The 26644-nt window shown below is 34.1% G+C and overlaps 3 protein-coding genes across 4 annotated transcripts; 1 reads left to right on the forward strand and 2 right to left on the reverse strand.

The window, feature by feature from the left end:
- Window positions 1-70: 70 nt before the first annotated feature.
- LOC123682531 lies at window positions 71-3683 on the reverse strand. Its single transcript, XM_045621179.1, has 5 exons — window positions 3281-3683; window positions 1571-1681; window positions 966-1143; window positions 582-906; window positions 71-343 (listed from the first exon to the last, which is right to left on the reverse strand). Exons 1-5 carry the CDS (start codon window positions 3315-3317, stop codon window positions 326-328), a joined length of 669 nt encoding a protein of 222 aa, XP_045477135.1. The 5' UTR covers window positions 3318-3683; the 3' UTR covers window positions 71-325.
- A 2321-nt stretch (window positions 3684-6004) lies between these two features.
- Window positions 6005-11397, forward strand: LOC123682268. The gene is made up of 16 exons (XM_045620808.1): window positions 6005-6705; window positions 6762-7017; window positions 7067-7254; window positions 7307-7474; window positions 7633-7733; window positions 7902-9140; window positions 9191-9362; window positions 9416-9659; window positions 9715-9964; window positions 10045-10209; window positions 10264-10398; window positions 10458-10580; window positions 10638-10799; window positions 10862-10968; window positions 11153-11226; window positions 11282-11397. The coding sequence occupies exons 1-16, from the start codon at window positions 6456-6458 to the stop codon at window positions 11284-11286; spliced, it is 3639 nt and encodes a 1212-aa protein (XP_045476764.1). The 5' UTR covers window positions 6005-6455; the 3' UTR covers window positions 11287-11397.
- A 54-nt stretch (window positions 11398-11451) lies between these two features.
- Window positions 11452-25565, reverse strand: LOC123682269 (sodium-independent sulfate anion transporter-like). 2 transcript variants are annotated; one of them, XM_045620809.1, is made up of 8 exons: window positions 25212-25565; window positions 18462-18610; window positions 14069-14509; window positions 12925-13145; window positions 12475-12835; window positions 12093-12395; window positions 11888-12033; window positions 11452-11802 (listed from the first exon to the last, which is right to left on the reverse strand). In XM_045620809.1, exons 1-8 carry the CDS (start codon window positions 25259-25261, stop codon window positions 11464-11466), a joined length of 2010 nt encoding a protein of 669 aa, XP_045476765.1. In that variant the 5' UTR covers window positions 25262-25565; the 3' UTR covers window positions 11452-11463. The 2 variants fall into 2 exon arrangements, with proteins under 2 accessions (XP_045476765.1, XP_045476766.1); XM_045620810.1 differs by lacking the exon at window positions 25212-25565 and adding an exon at window positions 25051-25181.
- Between the last annotated feature and the right edge of the window lie 1079 nt (window positions 25566-26644).

The raw sequence follows: 26644 nt of genomic DNA on the forward strand, positions 1-26644 counted from the left end.
TTCAGCTTCAATCTCAATATCCCTTTCTAAAATTGAAGAACAAGGTGACAAGAAAAATAATAATTAACCATTATTTTAAAATGTATATTGTCATGATTGGGAAGGCACAAAGATAAAATCTGTATATCACAATAATCTACATAATCATCTCAACTTAAAAATTAATTGTAAAATTCGACTATACTAACAACAATAAATTCAATAATTTTCAATCATTCATTAGGTTTCAAATTCAGTAGGTACTTCTATTAGAAGTATTGATATCTCTTTTATTCAAAATATTTCGATGCTTTCAAACTCTCATCTAAACCACACAGAGCCATTTTCAATCATCGAAAGATATCTAAAAAGAAAAATTTTTGGAATTACTACAAGTTTCATACACATATTAATGAATTCTATAATGAAAAAATTAATTATCATTTGAGAAATTGGCTTAAACAGATTGTCGAAATCGCTTTTGTCCCTACTTTGAACATAAAGTAGTTCAGAACAGAAACAATTTTTTGGAAAAATTATTTTCATTTCCTGTCTCAGAAAACTCGGACTTGGTACACCCTGTAATGTTTTGACTAACTCACCCAGTTCTTAGATACAGCTTCATTCTCTGACTTGTTTTGACTAGAATCTATAGAGAAATCCATCATATCGAGACTACATCTTTGGTCAAAGGAATCTTCTTTGTTTTCCTCTTTTTTCTCTTGACTAAAAAATTTTTTATCCTGCAGCTCTCTCAAGTACCTATCGTGAGATTGACTAAACATATGAGCAATAGCTTGAGCAGCATTATAGGCCATCTTCCATTTCTCTGAGAAGAAGGCATTATAGGTCTTCCTACGATTTTGGTTCTCATTTATAAAGAAAAATACGTTTTTGTTGAATGGGTCCATACTACAACTCTGTATCCTGAAATCATTTAGATTTTCACTTCGAAACTATTTGATATTGATATTGGTTGGTTTCACCTGAGAAGGGGTATTTTGAAAATTTCATTTCTTCTCATATCCGTCAGTATGACGAAATTTTTTGATATCAAGATGACTCCCCTCTGTGGTTTCTTCTTTTTACTTTCTCTCTCGTGTTTCAGGGCTTTCAAGGCCTTCTCTGGATTGAATTCTGGTATGCTATGGATTTGAAGGGATCCTAAAATAAAGTCACTTGTATATTTCGTCTGTTATATGAAGTATTAATTAATAGTTAATGATCAATTTGAATGTTATTGTTTGATTGGCAAAAATCATTGTATATTAACTATTAATTAATCGTAAGTGGCTTATTAACGATCAATTTATACATTAATGTTTAAGTTTAACTGACTCTTATAAACTATAAATTCACCTATTATTGTGTAACTACTACTTGATGTATCCTTCTGATAAAACATTAATAAATATGAATTATAAGAATTTATATATTAAAATATTAAAACTATTAACATGTAAATGAATTAATATTAATTGAAAACCAAAAAAGGGAATACACTGATTTCCTTCATCGATACAAAAGCAAGTTCAATGAATATTTTCACCGAAAATTTCTAAATTTTCTACTTATATTTTTATTTATTTACCTAGATAGTCAACTCTGAAACTAAGTATGTCTTCAGTTTGTTCTGGCGTTTCTTTTATCACATCCTCGTTTTCCAAATCCACAGTTTGTGTTATCAGTTCCTCTGAGAATTCTGAAACCAATAAAATGCAAAATTGTTGATTCAATGTTTATGTTTGGTTTTCTTATCAGACGTTGTACTGATAACAGCTTCGATTCAACAAAATAAAATTTGGATAGACTAAATATTGCTAAGATAACTGTTTGCATTTGAATTATTCTCTTATTGATTTTTCCAGAAATACGAAATGTTGGATGAGGTGTTCTTAATAAAGTATAATATACATAATGAATTATTGAACGAATCTCCAAGTGAAAGTTTTACAAATATAAGTATAACTGACTGATCCCCTGTATAATTTTCTTGTTTTAAAATGCATGATTGGAATGATGTAGGAGAAAGTTCAATTGGAATTCCTATGAAAAATATTATTATAATTTTCAGATGAAAGTAAATAACATATTGCTTTGAAAGAGTTGAGAAAGCATAAAGAAAAAAAAACAGATTTTTCACAGTACAACAACTCAATATGCCCTTTCTTTGAATATTGAATATAGTGTCCTCAGCCCTTTTAAAGCAATTTATTTTGTTTCGCAGTGTATAATTAAAATGAAGGAAGTATGCTAATTGAAATAGATTGGCAATAAATTTGTTAACACTCAATTCAAATCTGTGTACATACACCTACGAATATTAGCATATAAATACATTACTTCCACTTATCGAAGATCGAAATCATTAAACTGAAATAATTACTAATAAAATGAAAACGAAGTAATTTCTGAACTTTGTTTTATTTGCCTTTTTAATGAAAGGCTGAATCCATTGAAAAATAGTGATGAATAATTATAAAATTAAAATAACTACGAAAGTGCAAAAAAAGAGGCTCTATTTGCAAGCTGTTCACATTTTTCTATCATAACAAATAGAAATAGTATTCTTTTCTATCAACTTTGAAAAAAAACGTTCATTGGTTAAAAATGGCATAATCTACATCTACATCTACAATCTAATGACAATTAACTCAATTTTAAATTATATCACTTTTATAATATAATGAAAATCGTTATGAATGGACTAGGTATATTTTTATGTTCAATAAAATATTGAAACATTGAAATGAGTTTGATGTTAATGAGTATATATTATTCTGTTTTTTTGTTTTGTTAGTCTAACAAAACAATTTTAATAGCCCACTTTCTACAGCTGAAAGTCATAAAAATTACACATTATTTATGTAGGTAAGAACTGAAAAAAGAATCAACTATTCGACTGAGTTTCAAAGTTTTCAGGTATCTACGATTTTGTCGACTAGTATATATCCATATATCATTCAGTCCACTTTTTTAATTGTCCCGAAAACACAGCAATCTTAATTTATAATTAAAAATAGAAACAGGAAACACCGAATGATCAATTGTTTTAGTCCTCTCAGGTATTCAAGTCAAAATTAACACAAAATATGATACTGTTTTTTTTTTGTTTTTCCCAAGGAAACATCAGGATGAAAATATTCCTTATCAATACAAACTTGATCAAAAACAATGTGAATGTGAACTTTAAAACATCATAGTTAACACGAACTAGTTTATGGTTAAAAATGTAAATTTAATATCAACAATCCAACGTTGTTATTATCCATATTGAAAAGCATTGTTTACGATTACTCACTGTTCCTCTTCGGTTTTAAAATCCTGAGAAAATCCATGGCTTTGTCACTGTACAAACTGACCCCTTCTTATTTAATCACTGCACACTGTGATAATTTTGGACTTATGCATAGTCTGTTTCTGTCGATGCAAGTTCAAATTTACTTCTGACTGCGTAGAATCTACTGCTACACTGGTTGTTTCCATTGGATGCAGATGAAAAAGACGATAAATGTGCTAGCTTTCCGAGATAATTGAAACTATTTAAAAGACGAGTTTCTAATCTGGTGACGTCACTAGATTGTTTCAAAGGAAATGAAGGCATTGATTATCTGGGCTCAGTTTATTTCAAATGTGTTGTGGTAAATAAAATTCGATCGTACACCACAACACAACATCACTTGTAAACTAATGCTTATGTTGAGAATGTTGCGACTTGAGCCAGTTACTGAGTAATGTAGTACGGGGGTTGTCTGAAAAATCTTCGAACCACAGACAACTGGTTACAGTTATTTTCAGAATAAAAATCTCAAGAAACTGAAATATATGGCGTTTCAATAAATAAAAATTTATTATTACTTTGACAACTCATATTTTCAGAAGATGTGTGTTACGAAATAAATAACTGTCAAAATTCCTGCAATTTTTATCTGTATTTGGGAATTTTTATCGTTCAGAAAATTATAAAATATAAATTAGAATTTTAAAAATAATATATTTATAACAGACCAATTAAAAAGTCCCTGGTCTACCATAGTAAAACACATCATTTTGGCAAAATTTGATTTTATTATTCATCATAGTTGCCTTCGAGGGCTATACAGCGATTATAGAGATCTTCTAACTTTTCGATACCATTTTTGTAGTACGATTTGACTTTGGCTTCAAAATAGGCCTCAGTTCCGGCGATTACTTCTTCATTGACGCTAAATTTATTTCCAGCGAATATTTTTTTGGGGTCTGAGAACAGGAAAAAGTCGCTGGGGGCCAGATCTGGCGAATACAGTGGATGCAGAAGCCATTCCAAGCCTAATTCATGCAATTTTGCCATTGTTTTCATAGATTTGTGACATTGTTTTCATTGATTTGTGACACGACGCATTGTCTTGATGAAACAGCGCCTTTTTTTCTTCAAATTGGGCCGTTTTTTTAACGATTTCATCCTTTAAACGATGCAATAACGCTATATAATAATCGCTGTTGATGGTCTGGCCTTTTTGGAAGTAATCAATGAACCTTGCGCATCCCAGAATACTGACGCCATAACCTTGCCAGCTGACTGTTGTGTTTTTCCTTGCTTTTGATTCGGTTCATCGTGTGCAGTCCACTCAGCTTACTGTCGATTGGACTACGGAGTGAAATGATGGAGCCATGTTTCATCCATTGTCACATATCGACGCAAAAATTCAGTTTTACTGCACTCAAACAGCTTCAAACACTGCTCACAGAATCATGAACACGTTGTTGTTTTTGAGCGATTGTGAGCTCGCGCGGCACCCTTTTTGCACACATCTTTCTCATGTACAAATATTCATGAATGATATGATGTACACGTTCAGATGATATCCTCACAATGAGTGCTATCTCGATTAATTTCACTTTATGGCCATTCAAAATTATTTTGTGAATTTTTTTGATTTTTCGTTGGTGGCAGCCTCTTTTGGACGTCCACTGCGTTCGCCGTCTTCGGTGCTCAGTTCACCACGATTAAACTGAGCATACCAATCAATGATAGTTGAATTTCCTGGTGCAGACCCCGGAAACTCTTCATGAAGCCAATATTTTGCTTCAACTGTATTTTTCCGTTCAAAAAGCAATATTTTATCAGCACAAGATTTTTTTTTCATCTTTTTTCAAATAACAAAAGTAGCTACACTCACAACGCAAAATCTCAAAAAATTAATGGTCGGACTGCTGTCAAATTTTGACACGTATCGTTTAAAGATTGGTACTAACTAAAAATCATATGGATTTAATACTAGCACCGCCATCTGTGCATCAGACCAGGGACTTTTCTTTCGTCCTAATAGGTTTCTGAAACAGAGGAGTTGTACTCCATATATCTAGTTGCTCGAGCTTTATGTAATGAACATATTCTCCGTAACACAGTCTTCTAGAATGGAGGCCTATTTAGTATTTATCTTAGGAATAGGTAATATACCGGGTGTTCAATACGAAAAATTTCATGGATAAGCTGTTTGCATACTCTGTATATCTTTGGTCTATTTCAGATATACCGATTGGGAGACTAATTCATGTTTATTTGATCTGATATCAATTCCAATAGAACTCACTATAATTTTTTCAATATCAAAGATTCTGAGTGAATAATAAATGAAAACTATCAATATTTTCGAAATGAGGGTTTGATGGAGTATTCTTTATTCATTTATTTTTCATGTAGAAACCGGAAAAGTCTAAAAAAAAATTGATTTCCCATTGAAACATCAAAATTTTGGGGCCCGTCCAGGAAAAACTAAACACCCTGTGAAAATATAAAAAAAGTTACAAGAAGAAATGTCCATTGGTGTTCTTGAGGCGTGTGTCAAGTTTTATGAAAATATCTAAGAAGTTGTTAAAATTATAATAAAAAACCTGGTTCTTCTTCAAAACTTCAAGCTCAAAAATTGAGAAGCTTATAAAACTGAAACCCTTAAGGTTAAGCATGTTTTCCTGAAACACTTTATAAGACCGGCAAGAATTCGAATAAATTGAAGGTATCAGTGATTTTCTAAATTGTTCGCATTTCATAATATCCAGTATTCAATATAAAATATTGTAGACATTCCGAATATTTCAATCAAACTCCAATATTTTCGGACTAGACTAGAGTAGACAAACTAAACGAGATTTAAGACATGGTGTTCCACAAAGCCCAGTACTTGTCCTTCTCCAATTCGATTACTGACATCCAAGGGTTCAATTTTTGGGATGAAGAGTGCATCACTTCTATCATTCAATACGAATGAATGAACATAAATGAATAATCAAAATTCGTCGAAGGACGGAAACCAAATTACTTCGATAACAAGTTTCCTGGCTGATTCTATCTGAAATTGGTCACTTCCGAGCAGCTCAGCGAAATCTACATTCGGGAAATATTCGAATTTTCCAATCTTATCTTCGAATTCATTGATTTTTCCTCTCACAAATTTATAAATGCCAGGTTGTGGTCGGTTAGTGATAAATATGCCTAAATGCATGGCCTCGATATGAAAATTTTCGTCGGGATCATTTTCCTCTTCTTGTTCTTCGGTTTTTCCAGACAGGATGTTGAGTCTTCGGAACTTGAGGTTGGTTCGAGGCCAAACTATACCTCGATCGACCTCAACGTCACTTACAAGAGTTATGGAAACCACAAAGAAACTCATGGTGTGTTCATGAAAGGATACTACAAGTTCGTCAACTCTTTCGTGAATCTTATACTACCAGATGCTCTCCCCGATGGTGAGGTTTGTGGTCTACTCTTCGCGATACTGTATCAATTTTCCATATTTTTCTAGGGCTATTCGTCATACCAATTGGCGAAACTCTTGTATCCCATTTTGGAACTTGTGTTTGGGCCTATAGAAGACTTCTAATCTTCGTGACTATCTTGATGGTCCAAGTCGTCTTCCTCATCATCAGCAGCTCTAGGATAATATGCTCTTGCCTTTGTTCCAACTCAAAATGTTCGAAAATATCTTCATCTAGATCAAAAAGTAGCTCTAACAAATGGATGTGGCTATCTTGGGTTTATGGAACACTATCACTCCTACTGTAAGTCGAAAATAATTCAAATCGTTAAATTTTAACTTTTTCTTCATAGATTAATGTTGGTTATGGCTAACCAGAGCAACCAACATATGAATCAAGGAATTGACACTGTAGTTTTGACTTTGGATGATACAATGGATGATATTGCTACATACGCAGAGACCACAGTGAACCAATTGCAGATTTTACTTGTCACCAACTTGCAGGATTACTTGAACTTCTTCATAATTAGTGGGACAAGTAAGTGTTCAAGAATTTTTTTTTCATACAATCAAATAGTTATGTTTTTCAGAAGCTACAGCGAACATTATAGTTGATCTAGGAAAAGCCATTCAAGCTCTGGATTTTTCCAAAATGATCGATGACATCATTGATAGTTTTAAAATAATCAAACCAATCTTTGAAGAGATAGAATCGATTCTAACTGAGGTGGAAAACCTGGGCAAAACCATAAACAAAGGCAAGTTGAAAATGAAAAATAATCTAACAACTAAAAATAAGGTTGAAAACTCTCACATAATTATCAATTTTACGCAGGTGTTGTGGCATGTTTTGCACTCTTATTAATGCAAACTTTATATTTTGAAAGTGCTATGCTAACATCATTCCCAATTTCAGAAATCACTCACCTCAAGAATATAGTGGAAAAAATGATTTGTAATAATAAGGATTGTGAGAAACTCAAAAGTTTGGTTACATCTTTAGAATTGGTTTATGATGTGAGTAATTTTCATTCATATCCATAAAAATAACATGTGTAAGTGCCTTTAAAACATTTGCAACGTTGAGGGTACTCTGTTCTAAATCTTAACTCGTTATTCGAAAACTTGCTTACCTATACAGTTGCTGTACATAATTTTCGAACTCATGATAACTATTTTGCTTAGGGAGGTGTTGAGCTTGCCAATGAAACATTAACTGGGTTAGAAGATATGGCAAATTTAGGCAAGAAAACAGTAAATGAAGGAATCAACGTGGTAGGCAATATAACTTCTTCTATTGGAGGAGAAGTAATCAAAGAAGGAAAAGATCTAGGAAAGATAACAGCTGGTATAGCTGGAAACGTTGTCAAAGATCTGGAGAAAACTGGAAAAGACATAAAAAATCTTACAGGAACTATAGTTAATGATGTTGCTGGTGGATTGGTGAAAGACATTAAGAATGGCGGAAAAGCTGTTGAAGATGTGGCAGGTAAGGTTGCTACTGGTATTGACAAGGTAGCTGGAGGTGTAGGAGATGAAGTTGAAGATACTATCAACGATGTTGGTGACATGGCCTTAGGATCGGGTGATAAAAAGAAAAAATCTAAAAGTATAATCGGTAATGTTGTCAATGAAATCGATAGTGGAATTGACGACGTATTTTCCTCGGGAAAAAAGAAAAAGCCTGCTAAAATTGCTACCACTACAGTCCAGCCAGTAAAGAAAAAAGAAGAAGTCCTAACAGTCACTATACCTGAAGTGGTAGATAATGCCAAAAATACATCAACCAGCATTATCGAAACATTTGGACTTCCAGAGAAAAAAGACAAGATTAAAGAATCAACTATGGATTTAACATTTGAAGTTCCTGCTCCAAAGAAAAAAGAAAATCTTGTAGAATCAACCATAGATTTGAGATTTGGAGATCCTTCTTCAAAGAAAAAAGACAAAATTGAAGAATCAACCATGGACTTAACTTCCTTTTTGTCTGACAGTAAAAATAATAAAGTTAATGGTGCAGTAACACCCAAAAAGCTAGATGCAACCGCAAAAACAACTACCAACATAGCAACCACAACTGAAGGCATATTGGGAGGCTTCGGTTTGAACAAAATTACACTGCGACTAGCACCAACTACACCCAAACCTAAGAAGAAGAAGAAAGAAAAGGGCTTGCTCGACACCATAGCTTCAGGAGTGTCAAGAGGTGTAGACAAAGTGGATCACTTGGCTAATGAAGTATCTGGAGGTATTGATGACGCTGCGAATGATTTAATTGGTGGATTTAGAAAGAAGCGAAATTCTGAAATTAAGAGTCGTAAACTTGAAAATGTGGCCAATAGAGTATCTGAAATAACTGGAGAAGGAAGCTTACAAGACCCAACATTCAGAAATAAGAGAGGAATCGACTTCAATTTAGGTTTGGTGAGTAGAAACCCTAATATCTGAACACGACATGAATATATTCGTTGCAGAAAGAAGAATTTGATATGATCTTCACCACAATCGATACAATTGAAAAGTATATAACAAGTGATCTGAAAAAATTGAATAACGTCAACGTACTATTTTCACCACTCTTTAAAGAGATTGAGAATGTCATAAAGGAGGTTTTGGTCGAGGTTGAAAAGGAATTGAAAGAAGCTGGTAAGATAAATTACCCTCACTAAGACATCAATAACATCTTCAATTTTTTTCAGCTGAACCTATTGAAAAATTGTTCAATTCAACCTTAGATAAGATTGTTACTGTTGAGACTTCAATATTAAACGCTACAAACGTTTTGAGAGATGCACAGAGCGTCATCAGTGCGTTTGAAGTTTTTAGATACCATGCAAGCAACTTTGTCACAACAGCTTTGCTTATTTCTTTCTGTTTCTTACTTCTCGGTGTTTGTATGAGGATGGTTTTCAACAATGATTTCACAAGATGTACCTATAAATGGTATTTTTAGCTCTGTCGTTCCTGGACTTATTTTATATCGTGTTTTTTATTCTAGGGGTTTTATATTCCTTCATGTCACAGCATTGTTGATGGCTGTCACCTCAGTGGTCTATATTGGAGCTGGTGTAACATCACAAAAGATTTTGTGTGATACCTTGGATACTAACCATAGGGAGAACAACATAATGAAAATCTTGAGCAGTATAAATCCTGCTAAGTTTGGCTTGTTCCTGGATTTCAACGTACATAAAGTTATAATTAGGTGTCACCAGGACCAGAGTCTGTACGAGGTCACCAATCTTAAGGTAAAATATGAAACTATAGCATAAAAACATGCCTTTCTTCCATTGGAACTTTATGATAGTTTATCCAACTTATTTTTCAGTCGATATTGAACATTGAGAAGATAGCTGTTGAATTCTTTGACCAAAAATCAATTGAAAAAGAATTTGATTCACTTCTAGGTCTACAGCTGAATTTCTCCAAGTTTTTACCACTGGATATAATTCATACATTCGATAAAGAGCTGAGTTTTGAAGCATTCGATAAGGTAAAACCTTCAAGAAGAATTTCAATTTAGATACATATCTATTCCATGTTGTAGATGTTGAACCTGCCTATTTTCGCTCAAATAGATACTTTAGAAAAGGAATTCATAGATATACCAGTTGTTGGGGATGTGATCAAAACAATTGGAAGTTCAATCGACATTTATAAAGACAAAATTACAAAACTAAAGGTGAGATTAGGTTTTTTACACCAATAAATGTGAAATATAATCTACTAACATTTTTTAAGGCACCTGTGAAATCAGCTAAAGAAGGTTTTCCATCTTTTCTATCAAGTCTTGACAAAATGTTAAAAGGTATTGAAAATATGATCTTAGAAATTGGAAGGGTAGCTATAGGGACTGTAGAGAGAGTAAGTCCATGCAATAAATGTTTTTATATCTGATTGGTTATGTAATTTTTACCGAAGGTGGTCCTCCAATTCAAGAATATACTGGTAAATTCCCTTATGGATTACGTTAACAACCGTTTGATATACTCTATTCAACACAAAGTGGGTAAATGTAAACCTATCAGTGCAGCTTTCAATTCTACTCTAAATTCAGTTTGCAGTAAAATAACAACACCAGCTGTGAGTTAATACCTGCTTAAAATTAGCAAAAATCTTGTCGTCATACCTTCTTTTTGTTTCAGAATGGGCATTGGTTCAGTTTAGATGTTGCCGTTTTGGTGGCAATCCTTCTCATTCTTACTTCTAGAATTGTCTTTAACCAATTGAGCGGAGGACTAAAAAATGATGAGTAAGTACATACCTAAGTACAAAAAGAAACAACAAAGACTATCTTACAAATTTGTGTTTTATGCCAATGTTGAAGGATAAATAGAGGGATCAAAAACTGAACCTTGCATCTCACCCATGCATTGGAAATTGTTGTGTTGTGCTGTTCAGATTTCTAACGGAATTTATTACTCTTATTTTTTCAGGAATGAGGAACAAATCGAGTTGAAATGTATTGGAATGCAAGATGCAGCTGATAAAGTGGAGAAACAAACAACAGGTGAGTGGTATCCCTATGTTTTCTGAATTCAATTTCAATTTTGTGTTTGTTTTAGCTTAGTGAAACATTTCTGCGACGTCAATCGAAGTTTCATAAATCTCTGTATATAATAAAGAATCTCAAACAGTAATAACAATAAATTTATTGAACAATAGAACACATTTCCTAAAATCATCGTCGTTTTTTTTTCATGCCAGACACGAGGAATAAATAAAGCACTTTCTGTAAAAGACACTTCTACTTTATTACAAAAGACTTATTTTCTACCAAACTCTCAAGTTCATCCTCATTATACACCACTATAAAGTCTTTGGGACTAAGCCCTTCAAAAACAGCACTGACACTAGGCTTCAGATTGTAAAATATAAGGGGTTGATTTCGAGAAGCAAAGTCTGCCGTTAATATTTGGATCACACACGCTGCAGTATAGTCAGCACCGTATATGTAGGAACAGTCTAGCACCACTATCTTGCCTGTCGTTGAGTATTTTGTCACCAATCTTCTGACATAATCTACTGAAGGGAAGATGAGACATCTATCTGGTGTCAACATCAAATACTCGTAACCTTTTTTTGTCTGAAAATAGAGCAGTAGGATTAGTACATCTTGGCCAGCAACAAATAAGATTCTCACTATTAGAAACAATTCCCTGGGTACTTACCTTTAGCCTCTCTATATTGATTTTCGGCCTCGCAGCTTGGTGAAGTATAAAAATTAAGTTGATGGCCACTCCAATGAAGACTCCTTGCTCCAAAGGTAAAACTAAGCACGCAATGAATGTTCCAAGTCCAGGAATTAAGTCACTTTCTGCGAGAAACAAAAAGAAATAGTTTCCACTCTTAAAATGCGATATATTCCAAACTTACTTTTGGTCCTCCACATCGGCTTGATAACCTTAACTTCCACCATGAAGATTACAGCAGCTATTAGCACCGCAGCTAAGGAAGCTTTTGGAATGAAGTAGAAGCAAGGTGTGAAGAAGACGAGAGCCAGAACGACCAAGGTGCCAGCGTATATGGAACACAATGGTGTTCTAGAACCACTGCTACGTTGGACAGCACTTCTTGATACTGATCCAGAGCCCGGAAAAGCTTGCACGAAGGAGTTCACGATGTTGCAGATACCCATTGCCAGGAACTCCTGCGTTGAATCGATTGTTTTGCCATCGGCTACAAAAAAAATGACTCGAATCAACATCTTTCATCCATGTTTTGTTCGTTTGATGATTTTATCTAGAATAGTACTCACCAAATGCTTTGCAAATAGCAATATTCTCCAATAGACCAAGAAGAGGAACCACAATCAGACCACTTCCAAGGTTGGACACCATCTCCTGGAAGGTAACAGTCACAGTAGAATTTCCTACAACCTTCTCGTATCCAAATTTTGGCAACTCCAGGTTTGGCAGTCCTCTGGGTACATATCCAATAAGGGTGAAGGGTACATTTCCAGTGTTATAGTAATAATGGCCGATAAACCCACAAACAACCACTAAGATGGCGTTACGAGAGGTAGCAATAAACCAAAACAACCTATTTCTCCATATCTGGAAGGCAGACTTTGGCTTACCGTCTTCAGTGGTGGATGAAACAGGTATTTGGGATCCTAACTGAAAGAAAACTCATTTGTATTAGGAATTGGGGTCCCTCAAGGTCCAATTCGAGGACCAAATGTGTTCGTTTTTTCCGTGCTACTTACCCTGAGCATCAGTAGACTGAAGATGCAGAGTATGCCTATAACAGCATCCCATTTGTTTGTCTGGTGGATGTTCATGACTATGTTAGACCACGTTCTTATGAAAACATTGCCGGGCACTGCTATTCCAAGGAGATCTTTTACTTGGGACGTCAAAATGATAAGAGCTACTGCGGAGGTGAAGCCAGAAGATACTGGACCAGATACAAAGTCTATTATGAAGCCTGAAAATAATTTTATGAATCAGTCTCTATAATAAAGTTTTTGCTTCAGAGAATGATTGAGAAATATGGTGATTGATATAAAGAGTATATTTTGAAAAGAATACTGTAAAAAAAATGCAGTTTAATTCACTTGGCTTTCAAAATTCAAATGAAACTCATTTGGTAGGCTATTAAATTTATATTCCTAAATTACGGTAAGTGAACTCAAAATAAATCTTCAGTTTTTCATAATCTACAAAATTGTCGCCTCTAATGAGTTCAATGTGACCTTGTCAATTGCATATTTATATTTTAATTGCGTTTTTCTTATCATTCGCAAAGCTGGATGTATTACAACTTATCTTAATCTTCATGCTTTGTCTTCAAAATCGTCAAAAATGATTCTAATCCTTTTATGGGCTGATATGTAGAAGAGTTTAACAATACCGGAACATCACAGACTTAATTATTACACATTCAAGGTTAATGCGTATGGATTTTTTATAAAAACATCAGGAAATACAAACAAAGCAATATTGGTATGATAATATGTTGGACAGAAAGCTTGACAGATTTATATCTTATTGATGTGAATTATTCATGCGTAAATATTTATATGGGAGCATTAACATTTGCGTTATGTTTGGAAGATTTGTAGCTCTTTATGCGTGATTAGAAGATAATAAATTCCAGGCATGATGGAAATTGACGTTTTATAATACAAACGATAAAATTATAATGTCAATCTTAATATCTGTGGAAGTCTGCCTTAGCTTAGAAGAGTATTCCATTAGAACATCGAAAAATAACAGGAAAGCACTGACGAGAAGACAGGTGCTTTCGATCGCTCGTTCTGTCATGCAATTGATGTCAATGCTTTCTTCATTTTTTTTTTCAATATTCAATAGTTGTTTCTCCAACTAAACTCATAAATTCAAACTTACCAAACCCAAACATCCCCATGAGCAGCTGTATAATACCACTCAAAAAACAGAGCAGGGTTGCATGTTCAGGTCCCAAATCACCAACAGCCTCATAAGTGATGATAGAAACAATTGCGGTTGGACCAAAAGGAACATCTTTGCAACCGCCAAGTAATATATAAAAAAAGCATCCCAAAAAGGATGAATATAGTCCGTATTGCAACGGTAAGTGTGCAATATTAGCATAAGCTAATGCTTGAGGTATCACAGTTAGTCCGACAGTTATTCCAGCTACAAGGTCTCCTACAGCTTTCTCTGTCGTGTATTGTGGCAACCATGTAAGGATTGGCAGCCTTCTGTTGATGGTTTTTTTGGAGCACATTTTAGTCGCTCTCGTTCTGGACCAATCGAAGATCCCACTGAATTTCTGGCTGGAATTGGTGAGGTTGGAAACGTCCACCACTGAAATGAGATGAAAGAATTATATGGGGTTCTGAAGAGAGCCTTGTGGAAATCCCTCAAGTATGGGGACGATTGGAGATTTACAAACTAACATAATTCTAGCGATCCAATCTGTGGAAAAGTTCATCATCCCTCAAAGAGAAGCGCATCTCCTTGAAGGATCTGTCCTTGGACTTTTCCTTAGATTTGAATTTTCCTTTTTAAACATAAAATATGTGTTACTATGGGCTTTTGAACGCCGCTTAGCACATCTGTACTGAATTTTGGGTTTAGATCGTTTGTACCTGCTTAGTTATTAGTGATGTTGGCAGAACAGTGGTTGAAGTGAACAGATGCAATCAATTTGACTAGGGTTCAAACCTGGATACCCCCAATATGAACTCTAAAAAATTACCTAGTTTGGCAAACGATTCTTCTCAGACCATAACAATCGGATAATAGAAACAACCAAAATAATTATTTCAGAAATACTGAATTGAAATATAATTTTCATTCAGTATGGATACATATTACATATAAATAAGATTAATCAATTATTACTCAATGATATATTAACCTCAACTATATTTATTTCCTTCAAATGGATATTTCTTCAGCATTATTAATATAAGTCATGCGTAAATAAATGAAGTGTAATAATAAATGATGATTATTGGTGGAATTTCAAATAAATTATTTATTTCCATGAAACTAATATTTGTTTGTCCATATATCCAATAAATTAACTAGAATGCATTTTCTATTATATCAAATAAACACTTCTCTAAGTGTAGGTACATCCCTAACACTCCGATTATAGCTGCTGTAACATTTAAAAAAAAACTACCGCGTTCATTTAGAAAGCTTTAGGGTGAATTGTGTGGGGACATGAACAGATCCTTGTCGGCACCTGGTTTACAGCTTCGTGTGATGACTAATCCGTGAAATTAACTTATTTTTAGTGCCAATTTCACGCGATCTTTCTCCAAAATCTGTCCGAGAGTTTATTATATTGGCTTCAATTGGTGAGGTCAAGATACTACCGCATAGCTTTGAAACAATCACCATTCTATTAGATCGGAGAAATTTCTGTAAGTGGAACCCGGCCTTTCAATTAAAATACATTAAAGATTGGCATCATGTGACTCGCACGAGACTTGGGAATCACGAGGTTTCTGGAAAAACAAGTTCTTAGCGTCACTGAAGCGGAGAAAGTCGAGTAGCGTATTTTTCCGCATAAAAATTAGACATGTGAGCTTTAATGGGCTGTTTCCGTTCGTTAAAACAGCATGGGGAATATCACCTGGGAGTTCCAAAGTGATGTTTATTCATCGTTTTCGATGAGATTAAATTTTGAACACTTATTCTCGAAAAATACATTCAAATCGTTTCGAAGATTTGATTATTGAGGGGGCGAAACTGAACCTTGCGGTACTCCGTAAACTACAAATGCATTTCTACAAAAGATTATTTTTCAAACATTGAGTTTTCCAATAGGAGGCTACGCAAACCGAAAAATTCAATGATAACAGGCCAAATGAAAAGTCCCCGGTCTACCATAGTAAAACAGATTTTTTTGGCAAAATTCAATTTTATTATTCAACATAGTTGCCTTCGAGAGCGTTACAGCGATTATAGCGATCTTCCAACTTGTCGATACCATTTTTGTAGTACGATTTGACTTTCGCTTCAAAATAGGCCTCAGTTTCAGCGATTACTTCTTCATTGGCGTTAAATTTCTTTCCAGCGAGCATTCTTTTGAGGTCTGAGAACTGGAAAAAGTCGCTAGGAGCCAGATCTGGCGAATACGGTGGATGCAGAAGCAATTCCAAGCCCAATTCATGCAATTTTGCCATTGTTTTCATTGATTTGTGACACGGCGCATTGTCTTGATGAAACTGCACCTTTTTTCTTTAAAATGGGGCCGTTTTTTAACGATTTCATCCTTTAAACGATCCAATAACGCTATATAATAATCGCTATTGGCGGTCTGGCCCTTTTGGAGGTAATCGATGAAGCTTATACCTTGCGCATCCCAGCATACTGAAACCATAACCTTGCCAGCAAACTGTTGTGTTTTTCCTCGCTTTGGATTCGGTTCATCGTGTGCAGTCCACTCAGCTGACTGTCGATTGGACTCCGGAGTGAAATGTTTCATCCATTGTCACATATCGACGCAAAAATTCAGGTTTATTGCACTTAAACAGCTTCGAACACTGCTCAGAATCATTAACACGTTGTTGCTTTTGATCGATTGTGAGCTCGCGCGGCACCCATTTAGCACACAACTTTCTCATGTCCAAATATTCGTGAATGATATGTTGTACACGTTCAGATGATATCTTCACAATGTCTGCTATCTCGATCAACTTCACTTTACGGTCATTCTAAATTATTTTGTGAACTTTTTTGATTTTTTCGTCGGTGGCAGCCTCTTTTGTGCCCGCACTGCGTCTTTTCTGCATCTTTTTTCAAATAACAAAAGTAGCTACACTAACAACGCAATATCTCACAAACTAATGGTCGGACTGCTGTCTAATTTTGACACGTATCGTTTGAAGGTTAGTACTAACTAATAATCATATGGATTTAATACTTGCACCGGCATCTGTGCATCAGACCGGGGACTTTTCAATTGGCCTAATATACAGGGTGTTCTGTTCGAAAAATCGAAGTTGTTAGTACTTTTTGATATAAGTGGCAGTGCCGCATCGTTGAAAATATTTCAGATCAATAAAGCAGTGATGAAAATCCAGAGTATCATCGACAGTGACTCACTTTGTAATAAAATAAAATCAAGACGTATTTTTCCAAGAATAATCACAGTTATGTCTTCAAAAAAAAAAAAGAAAGTAGATGGTAAAAGGGTCAACAATAATTGCATCATTTATGAACCACCCACGTGCCGAGTTAGCGAAAAAAAAATCGCATTACCTCAATTCAAGGAAACCAAGTAATTGTGAGAGAATGTGTTGTAAAAATAGCCATGGGCAACCTATAAAGGCGTGGTACAGAAGTCAACTTGATTTTAATTGTTCAGAGTCCCGAGATACAGTCATGTGATCAATTAAAGTACCATGTGCTTCTGATCAATTGCATGACTGGGTGGTATAATTAATCTAATCAGTTGTATCGAATTAAGATGAGATTTTCTCTGTCAGAAATTTGAATAAGTGATGTTACATGATTGAGGTTGTTGGTTTATGGTAATTGATGTTGTTTCAACATGGAAAATTGATGGCTTTATCCAAAAGTCCCTATCATTAACGTTTTCTACTACTATATGTATAAATGGGATATGGAAAAATTTTCAGTTAGTTTCAGTGTTGAATTATTCATATGATTGGATTTCCTAGATATTTTATGAGCTTTTTTGAGAAGAAGACACCGTAATTTATCGAAATGTTTTTAATGGGTTTTCCAATAGTGATGATACAATTGAAAAAAAAGCCGAAATTATTCAGTGAAGTCCAATTCTTTTTGTGTTTTTATTTGAAGCGATAAAAACCTCACCAGCTCAAAATTGGCTATTGTTTTTCTTTGATTGGGTTGAAAGTTATTCCTTATTACCAGAACTATCAATTTGCAATTACATTATTGAAAAAAAAAATCAAATTACACACTATGATTTATTATTTCTTCTTCCAACACAAAATATTCACACGTTTTAGCTTGGTGAATTTCATCTAACTAAATATCACTCGAAATACGGTATAATATAAATATAGAAGCATATATTATATCTTCATTTGCTACTAAAGTGTCTACTTTGAAAACTCTCTGATATGTTATCTTTAAAAACTCGTAGGATATTCCTTGAATGAAAATTTCTTCTATAATGGTTACCAACAAAAATACTTATAAATTTCTACTAGTTGCTGACCATTCTATTGAATAATCTTGTACCTAATTCAGGTTTAAGTGCAGTTTTTTTTAAATCTATATGTTTTGATGGAGTTCGAAAATGTCTTACCTTCAAAGTCATTGCAGCCCTTGAACATTTTTCCGTTGGCACTCAAACTGTTTGCAGAAACTGTGAGGGCAGGATTGACGTAAGCATTCGATCTCAAAAAACCACCTCCGCCTTCACCCTGTATATCCTCCATATCTGTAGTAACACCCCTGTAAGAAAAAATTGGATTTCATGATAATGCAACAATATTTGAAACACCCGCAAAGTTACACCAACTTCTCGTACGTGAAATCGCCGATGTATAAACGCTTAAGTGTGGATAAAAACTTCAGATAATAGATGAAACGAAGTGTTATATTTTGCAAGTCAATAAAGTTCAGAAAAAACGCCATAGATCTAGTGAGCATGCAACAATATTGCACACACATGAAGGTTTAACCGAACCAACTTCTCGTACGATAAGTCGCCAGTGTGCCAATACTTAAGTAGACATAAAAAAAAATCGAAATTCGAAAAATTTCCTCAAATGCTTCGTTATCTTTTGCAAGTTAATGAAGAAAAATGTGATATATCTAGGTTACCATTATCTTAATAACTGTATTACCATAATTCTTTCACTAGTAGAAATGCATTCTAGAGTGAAGCTACCGTCACACTGCTGATTTCTTGTTCGAATATACACAGGGTGGTTTGAAAGAATGTCTCATCTCAAATATTTATACCTGTAACTGATGACTCAATTTGGTATGCTTCAACTCACTCTGGGTTGATTTTTCGGAGAATATTAGTGACTAATTAGTGAAGAATTCTCTATTAAAGGTGAAAATAACTCAAATTCAACATTAAGCCACCTAATGATTTATCCACGTCAAGGAATATCTCAACTCATTGAGGAAAGTAAAATTTGCGTAGAACTTAGAAGTTAGTTGTTGTGAATACCGAATGAATTCTTCAAAACCTTGAAGCATTGAACTTCAGATGAAAATACTTTGGTTAGGTGAACATTTAGGAATCGCAGTTCGCAAAATTGAAGCATTTTTGGCACCTTCTTGGCAGGTTAAAGTGTAACTGGTGGAAAAATTTGAGCTGTTGGGACGAGTTAGTGATGTGAAGAATCGAAACCTTGTGCGTTGCTCAAGAACAACTGAAAATATTGCTACTTTAGCCTGTATTTTTGACGAAAGCTCAGGTTTGGCGATTCCTCTTCGATCTTTGGGAATTAATAATTCCATAAACGACATTAGACCGTACTTTGCATAAAGACTTTAGTCTTAAGGCTTTTTAAATTCAATTAATAAAGGGTGTTCTTTTTAGAGCTATAGAACTTTAAATTTCAATAAAACAACGATGGATTATTCGATTGACATGAATTTTATTCATCCGCAAGATAATCTTGTGGCATTACATTTTAAATATGATTTCTGGCATATGACCGCCACGGCTGGCTCGTATGTAGTCTAATCTGGACGTCCAATTTTCGATGACTTTTTCCAACATTTGTGGCCGTACATCGGCAATAACACGGCGAATGTTGTCTTCCAAATGATCAAGGATTTGTGGCTTATCCGCATAGACCAATGACTTTACATAGCCCCACAGAAAGTAGTCTAGCGGTGTTAAATCACAAGATCTTGGAGGCCAATTTACAGGTCCAAAACGTGAAATTAGGCGGTCACCGAACGTGTCTTTCAATAAATCGATTGTGGCACGAGCTGTGTGACATGTTGCGCCGTCTTGTTGGAACCACAGCTCCTGGACATCATGGTTGTTCAATTCAGGAATGAAAAAGTTAGTAATCATAGCTCTTTACCGATCACCATTGACTGTAACGTTCTGGCCATCATCGTTTTTGAAGAAGTACGGACCAATGATTCCACCAGCCCATAAAGCGCACCAAATAGTCAGTTTTTCTGGATGTAACGGTGTTTCGACATACACTTGAGGATTTGCTTCACTCCAAATGCGGCAGTTTTGTTTGTTGACGTAGCCATTCAACCAGAAGTGCGCTTCATCGCTAAACAAAATGAAATGACGTAGTGTGCGATACGTATTCCGCACAGAACCATTATTTTCGAAGTAAAATTGCACTATTTGCAAGCGTTGCTCAGGCGTGAGTCTATTCATGATGAATTGCCAAACCAAACTGAGAATAAATCACTTAACAGCTGTTAAATCGGTCGCCACATGAACAGTAATGCCAACTTAAAGTTATATACCTCGAAAAAAAACACCCGTTAGTACATGATAAGAATAAATAAAAATCAATTTATTCATCTTAAAATATGCTCTTTTTTAATATTGAATGAAACTTTTTATTAGGAAACCTTATATTATCGGAATTTTTTTTTTTTACTCATCGGATGATAAATAATTATCATGCCAAATTCCTGCTTCAATAGAACCAGTCCTAGAACTGTTGGGCAAGGCCAAGAAAAAAACGGAAGCTGAACCAACCGTTTCTAGACCATCGTAAAAAGATTCTCCTGGTGAGATTTTAATCTCCGGCGAATTCCAACGAAATACCTGGTCTATAAAACGTGGAAACGGTTACAAAAGTACAAAAAATATACATAAAACATTAAACACCTTCGCCATTATCTGATAATCGTGCCACAACTTGAAATGCATTTGGAAACATTGGACTACGTTGAATTAGAGGAATACTGAAGAAGTCTCCTTGAAGAAGTTGGGGTCATTCACATCTCTTCAAGTCTCAACTTTTTAGTAAACAACGAGTTGTTGAGTAACTGCTGTATAGATTTATCGAGAATTACCTCTAAAGAGTTGGTAGTTTGGGAAAACCCGTTTAGTAGAACAACAACCAAAAAAGTCGGTGTAATAATCGACAGGTTGTTTTATACGAGGTGCAGTCAACAAGTAATCGGACTACGCAATCAACCTACCTATAAAATACAAGGTGGGTCAGAATTTGGTAACGGGAATTCAGGTCAAAACAACAGTTTTTTTCCCCAGAAACTTTTGTCAGCAAATAGGCACTTCGTTGACGATCTACATTGCGTAATTTTTTTTATTTTTACTAGGGGTTCAAAATATTATGTTGATTTCCAAACTTCATATTCGATCGAGATGAAAGTCTGCATTTGCTTGTTGAATGACAAGTTGAAGCTTCGAGGAAAATTTCATGGTTTTCGCGTAACCAGAACCATAGAAAACTCAAAAAGAATATCGGAAAAAAATTCTCAATATTTCCGTGAACACGAAACTGACGGAGATGATTTTGATTTTGTGATTGCTTTTTTCAATTTGAACTGCTTTCCTCATTTTTTCAGATATCAAGGTCAAAATTGAAACATAGGATAGTCATTTTGATTTATGTCATAGTGTTATTACTGTTATATTCTAATATCAATCAAATTTGCAGAAATAAACTTCAGTAATCACCATCAGTTCTCTTGTAGTTTTCAACGACTCAAAATGAAAGCCCTGATGAAATGGATACAAATATGGTTGAAAAATAAGAGAACAAGTGAAAAAATAATTAAAATCATATGATAAATATTTTTTTAAAAATGTATATTGTTTTTTGAAAAAAAAATAATTTTTTGGGCGGAAAGGATTGTAAAATTTTCGAACTCTCCTTTATAATAGACCAATTAAAAAGTCCCTGTGATACGCAAGGTATAGTATTCATTGATTACCTCCAAAATGGCCTGACCATCAACAGCGATTATTATATATCGTTATTGGATCGATTAAAGGATGAAATCATCAAAAAACGCCGTGCTACAAATCAGTGAAAACAATGACAAAATCGCATGAATTGGGCTTCGAATTGCTTCGGCATCCACCGTATTCGCCAGATCTGGCCCCCAGCGACTTTTTCCTGTTCTCAGAACTCAAAAGAATGCTCGCTGGAAAGAAATTTAGCGACAATGAAGAAGTAATCGCCGAAACTGAGGCCCATTCTGAAGCTAAAGACAAATCGTACTATAAAAATGGTATAAAAAAGTTGGAAGATCGCTATAATCGCTGTATCGCTCTCGAAGGCAACTATGTTAACTAATAAAATCAAATTTTGACAAAAAAAATGTGTTTTACTATGGTAGATCGGGGACTTTTCAATTGGCCTGTTATATAATGAAAAATATTTTGAAAAAAAAAGGATTTTTTTGCGGAAAGGGTTGTAAAGTTCTCGAACTCCCCTTCATACTATAGATTAGAGATCTTCCCAGAAAGTGAACAGGTTAAATCCGGGTAGAAGAAGATTGTACTGCAAATGTTGACCTTGAAGAGAAGAATGGTAAACTTGAACTTGTACCTGAGATCTTTTAATTCAGGCAAGACAGACAAGCTGACTATACAAACGAAATAGACTGTAGGCCAAGGTGAAAGACGAATGAATTATGTGTTTGCCAATATTTTTAAGGCGAAGATTCGAGCATTTCCTTGTTTGGATGTGCTAATTTCGCATTTTGATCGAAAATTTAAACAAATTACTTGCCACAGAGCTTTAAGCCGAAAATTTGAAAGATAATTCGATTAAATTATAGAGAAGAACCAGTTATTATCCGATACTAAAACCTCTCTACATCGACAGATCAAGATTATATAAAAAAAATCTGGAAAATTTAATATTAAAATTTGTATAGGGAGTTTGATTTGATATTTAGGCATTGAATAACCAAAGTACCTATAGGATGTTTTGAAATCTTTTTTATATGCAGCTTGAATTTTCATTTTCTAATAACAATATATAGAATTTTTTTTCATTTTGATTTTCGTGCGTATAACGTGAACTGCACCTTTTTATGTGGCATTTTGTCGATTTTGAATGCTGGAAATTGATAAATTATATGAAAAGTGATGTAATTCTTTGAATACAGACAATCTCCCAATTAATTATAATTGAAAACTTTTCAATGATGGTTTCATTAATTTGTAAATGTAAATCAAATTGAGGAAGGTTAAGTAGATATTAATTTTTTAATGTAGGTATTTTTGATGAGTATCGTGATTTTAATTCATCTTCAGGTAATAAAGTGAATTTAATAGCAGGAACAAACATTTTTTGCAAGATCTTTTCAAATAACACATATTAAAATGTTTCGGGAATTCCTAAATGCCACCAAGAACATAAAAAATGTATTATTCTGAATTGGTTCTGATTTTTATGGACGTAGTTTTGAATTTCAAATATTTGATAGAAAATTTTACAGGGCGTTCCTAAATTGGAGGTACAAACGATCAACGATTTCTCGGATCATTTTTAGAAAAAAGTCCTAGATACAGAGCAAACGCTCTGTTTTCGACATCTAAAAATCTGAAATTTTCAACAACAATATTTGGTAATTTTCTCAAGACTGCCATTTCTTCTGGTCATAAGCTACGCTCTTGAAATCTCACTATGTTTTAGATCACAACTGGATCTCTGAAAAACGTTTGCATTTGAGGGGTATGAGACAAATATTTTACGAGATATAACGATTCTTGGATGGAGATTCAATTTTTACTGTTTTTTCCCAAATTTCAAGTTCAAATTTCCTCAAAACTTTGAGGTCTACGAAAAATCGGTCTGCAGTTTCAGAATTGTACCTTTTTAGTGATTGATTCGATTATATAGATCACGAAAATGCTTGCAGTTGGGCGATTAGTCCATTATTTCATGAATTATAAGTAATAATCTGAAATATTAAAGTTTTTTTCTCATAACCCCTTCCCATCATAAGATATTCAACTCAAATTTGGCATAGATGTTCCAATTTTGAATGCAAATCTACAGGGTGATATTTTTTCATAAACAGTGCCCACTTCATTACCTCAGAATTTTTTTTTGGTAGGCTACTGGAGCTTAGGAAAATGTAAAGATAAACTTTGGTCTAGTACTACACTTTTTGGCTTCTTGCAGTTTTGTCCTATCTCTACCAATTTCGAGAAAGAAAAATTAAACAATTTTCTAGTGCTCCTCATCAGGAAAATTCAAATTATTATAAATATCCAGTTAGTAAGCTGTGATGAATGAATTAATTTTTGAGTTTTCGTACTTACATATTCACCAAATCTAACGTGTAAATTAATAAAAATTTGATAAGCTGCTATAATAATCACAAAAATTAGGACTACAAGAAACACCCTGTAACTTGTAATCAAATAGTTCAAGGGCCCATGTTTATAGGACTTTTTTTCAAATAATCTAAGTATTCTCTCATTTTCCTTTCTACTTACAATTATTGAATACTCTGTATTTACATTCTTGCTATGAACAGATTCAAAATTGCTATTATTGTTGTAAATAATTCAATTCTCTTATTCTCTGGTGGTCCAAGTGTAAAATTCTTCAATTTTCTATTGTGAAAATAGATGAGGTCTTGTTTTTGATAAAATCTCTTCAAAGTTTATTGAATTATATTTTTTTAGGGTTGTATCCATTGCTTTGTATGAAAGTAAATAGAATCAATTCTTTGTTTTGAATTGTTATATTTTTTCAGTTATTTTTGAAAGTTGTTAGTAATTTCTTCATTCTCATCTTTGAAATATGTTATATTTAAATGAATTCAAAGGTGCTTGATATATTCGATCAATTAATAGATCAATGAAGAAAAACGAATTAAGATTAGGTAATCAAAAACTTAAATCAACAAAAACACAATAGTTAACGAATAAAGTAATATAAAATTCTGGAATTTCTAACCACTATGTAACTCTTCAAAGAAAGATCATTCTTAAAAAACTCCAAATCCATAACGAACTGATCAAAACACCGAAAATCCAAACAACAAAGAAAACAAACAAAACCAAAGAACAACAAAACACAACAACAACAAAAAAAAAAGGCAAACATGTCAAACTCACATGTGTATCCGAATATCGTCGTTTGGCGCCTCACAATCGTTGATCTGCATGTTGGCACAACCTATCCTGAAGACGTCCGCACAAAAAATACCCGAAACTCTTGCTTGCGTACCAGCGGCCTCTTGCCTGTAAACGCGCGACAGTGTCTGTCAACTGTGTCCAGAACCGCTTAAATATGTATATGGTCAATTAATTTACAAGATCACGCGAAACCGTTTGATATTTTTCAGATAGGATCCCATAACCGGTATATTTACAAACTATAAACTGGCTCACGTGAGTGAAGGGATTTAAGACGATCTTCTTAAGATAATAATCTGTGGATGCTGTGATTATGCTCGTTCGGAATTGAATGAATGAGGATTTAAAAGTGTTCTCTGAGTGTGTGTGTGTACCTGGTTTTGTTGATTTTCTACGTTGAGGTGGAACGCACCTTGCATATTGGATGTACAGGTTGTTGGGTGCAGGTGTTGCTTCGGGAATTTCGATTAATTTATTTTCGACGAAATTTTTTGGTTTCTCATTTTTATTCCCAACAATATGGAATCGTTTGACGTGAAAAAAATAACTAAAGTTTTACAGTTCTGTTGTTTGTAATTTTCCTTTCAGCGCAAAATATCTTAACATATAAAAAAATTGTTAAAAAATCAAGATAACTTGACGTCAGGAGCTTCTGAAAGCTCGTTCATTAATGCGCCCAATATACAAGGTGATTCACCGCGATTGCCTATTAGACGTTTATGGAAAACTAATCATAATTTTGAGTTGAAAATTTGTAATATCGTCTGAATTGAATGAATGAGGATTTAAAAGTGTTCTCTGAGTGTGTGTGTGTGTACCTGGTTTTGTTGATTTTCTACGTTGAGGTGGAACGCACCTTGCATATTGGATGTACAGGTTGTTAGGTGCAGGTGTTGCTTTGGGAATTTCGATTAATTTATTTTCGACTTTACCTATTGGTTTCTCATTTTTATTCCCAACAATATGGAATCGTTTGACGTGAAAAAAAATACGTAAAATCTGTCAGTTTTGTTGTTTATAATTTTCCTTTCAACGCAAAATATCTTGACATATGAAAAAAATTGTAAAAAAATCGAGAAGAGCGCAAACTTGACGTAAGGAGCTTCTGAAAGCTTATCATTCATGCACCCAATATACAAGGTGATTCACCGCGATTGCCTTTTAGACGTTTTTGGAAAACTAATCATAATTTTGAGTTGAAAATTTGTAATATCGTCTGAATTGAATGAATGAGGATTTAAAAGTGTTCTCTGAGTGTGTGTGTGTGTACCTGGTTTTGTTGATTTTCTACGTTGAGGTGGAACGCACCTTGCATATTGGATGTACAGGTTGTTAGGTGCAGGTGTTGCTTTGGGAATTTCGATTAATTTATTTTCGACTTTACCTATTGGTTTCTCATTTTTATTCCCAAC

The sequence above is a fragment of the Harmonia axyridis genome, chromosome 6, assembly GCF_914767665.1.
Source record: "Harmonia axyridis chromosome 6, icHarAxyr1.1, whole genome shotgun sequence".
Lineage (NCBI taxonomy): Eukaryota > Metazoa > Arthropoda > Insecta > Coleoptera > Coccinellidae > Harmonia > Harmonia axyridis.

Excerpts from the sequence above, each read along its gene's own strand:
- LOC123682531 (XM_045621179.1), bottom strand. The coding sequence starts at position 3,317 with ATGGATTTTCTCAGGATTTTAAAACCGAAGAGGAACA. Across the intron at positions 1,682-3,280 it reads TTTAAAACCGAAGAGGAACA|AATTCTCAGAGGAACTGATA; the intron begins GTGAGTAATCGT and ends TATTGGTTTCAG. Across the intron at positions 907-965 it reads TTCAAAATACCCCTTCTCAG|GATACAGAGTTGTAGTATGG; the intron begins GTGAAACCAACC and ends AAATGATTTCAG.
- LOC123682268 (XM_045620808.1), top strand. The coding sequence starts at position 6,456 with ATGCATGGCCTCGATATGAAAATTTTCGTCGGGATCATTTTCCTCTTC. Across the intron at positions 7,475-7,632 it reads GGGCAAAACCATAAACAAAG|AAATCACTCACCTCAAGAAT; the intron begins GCAAGTTGAAAA and ends TCCCAATTTCAG. Across the intron at positions 9,141-9,190 it reads TCGACTTCAATTTAGGTTTG|AAAGAAGAATTTGATATGAT; the intron begins GTGAGTAGAAAC and ends TATTCGTTGCAG.
- LOC123682269 (XM_045620809.1), bottom strand. The coding sequence starts at position 25,261 with ATGCAGATCAACGATTGTGAGGCGCCAAACGACGATATTCGGATACAC. Across the intron at positions 18,611-25,211 it reads GACGATATTCGGATACACAT|GGGTGTTACTACAGATATGG; the intron begins GTGAGTTTGACA and ends TTTTTCTTACAG. Across the intron at positions 12,396-12,474 it reads TGCTATTTGCAAAGCATTTG|CCGATGGCAAAACAATCGAT; the intron begins GTGAGTACTATT and ends TTTTTTTTGTAG.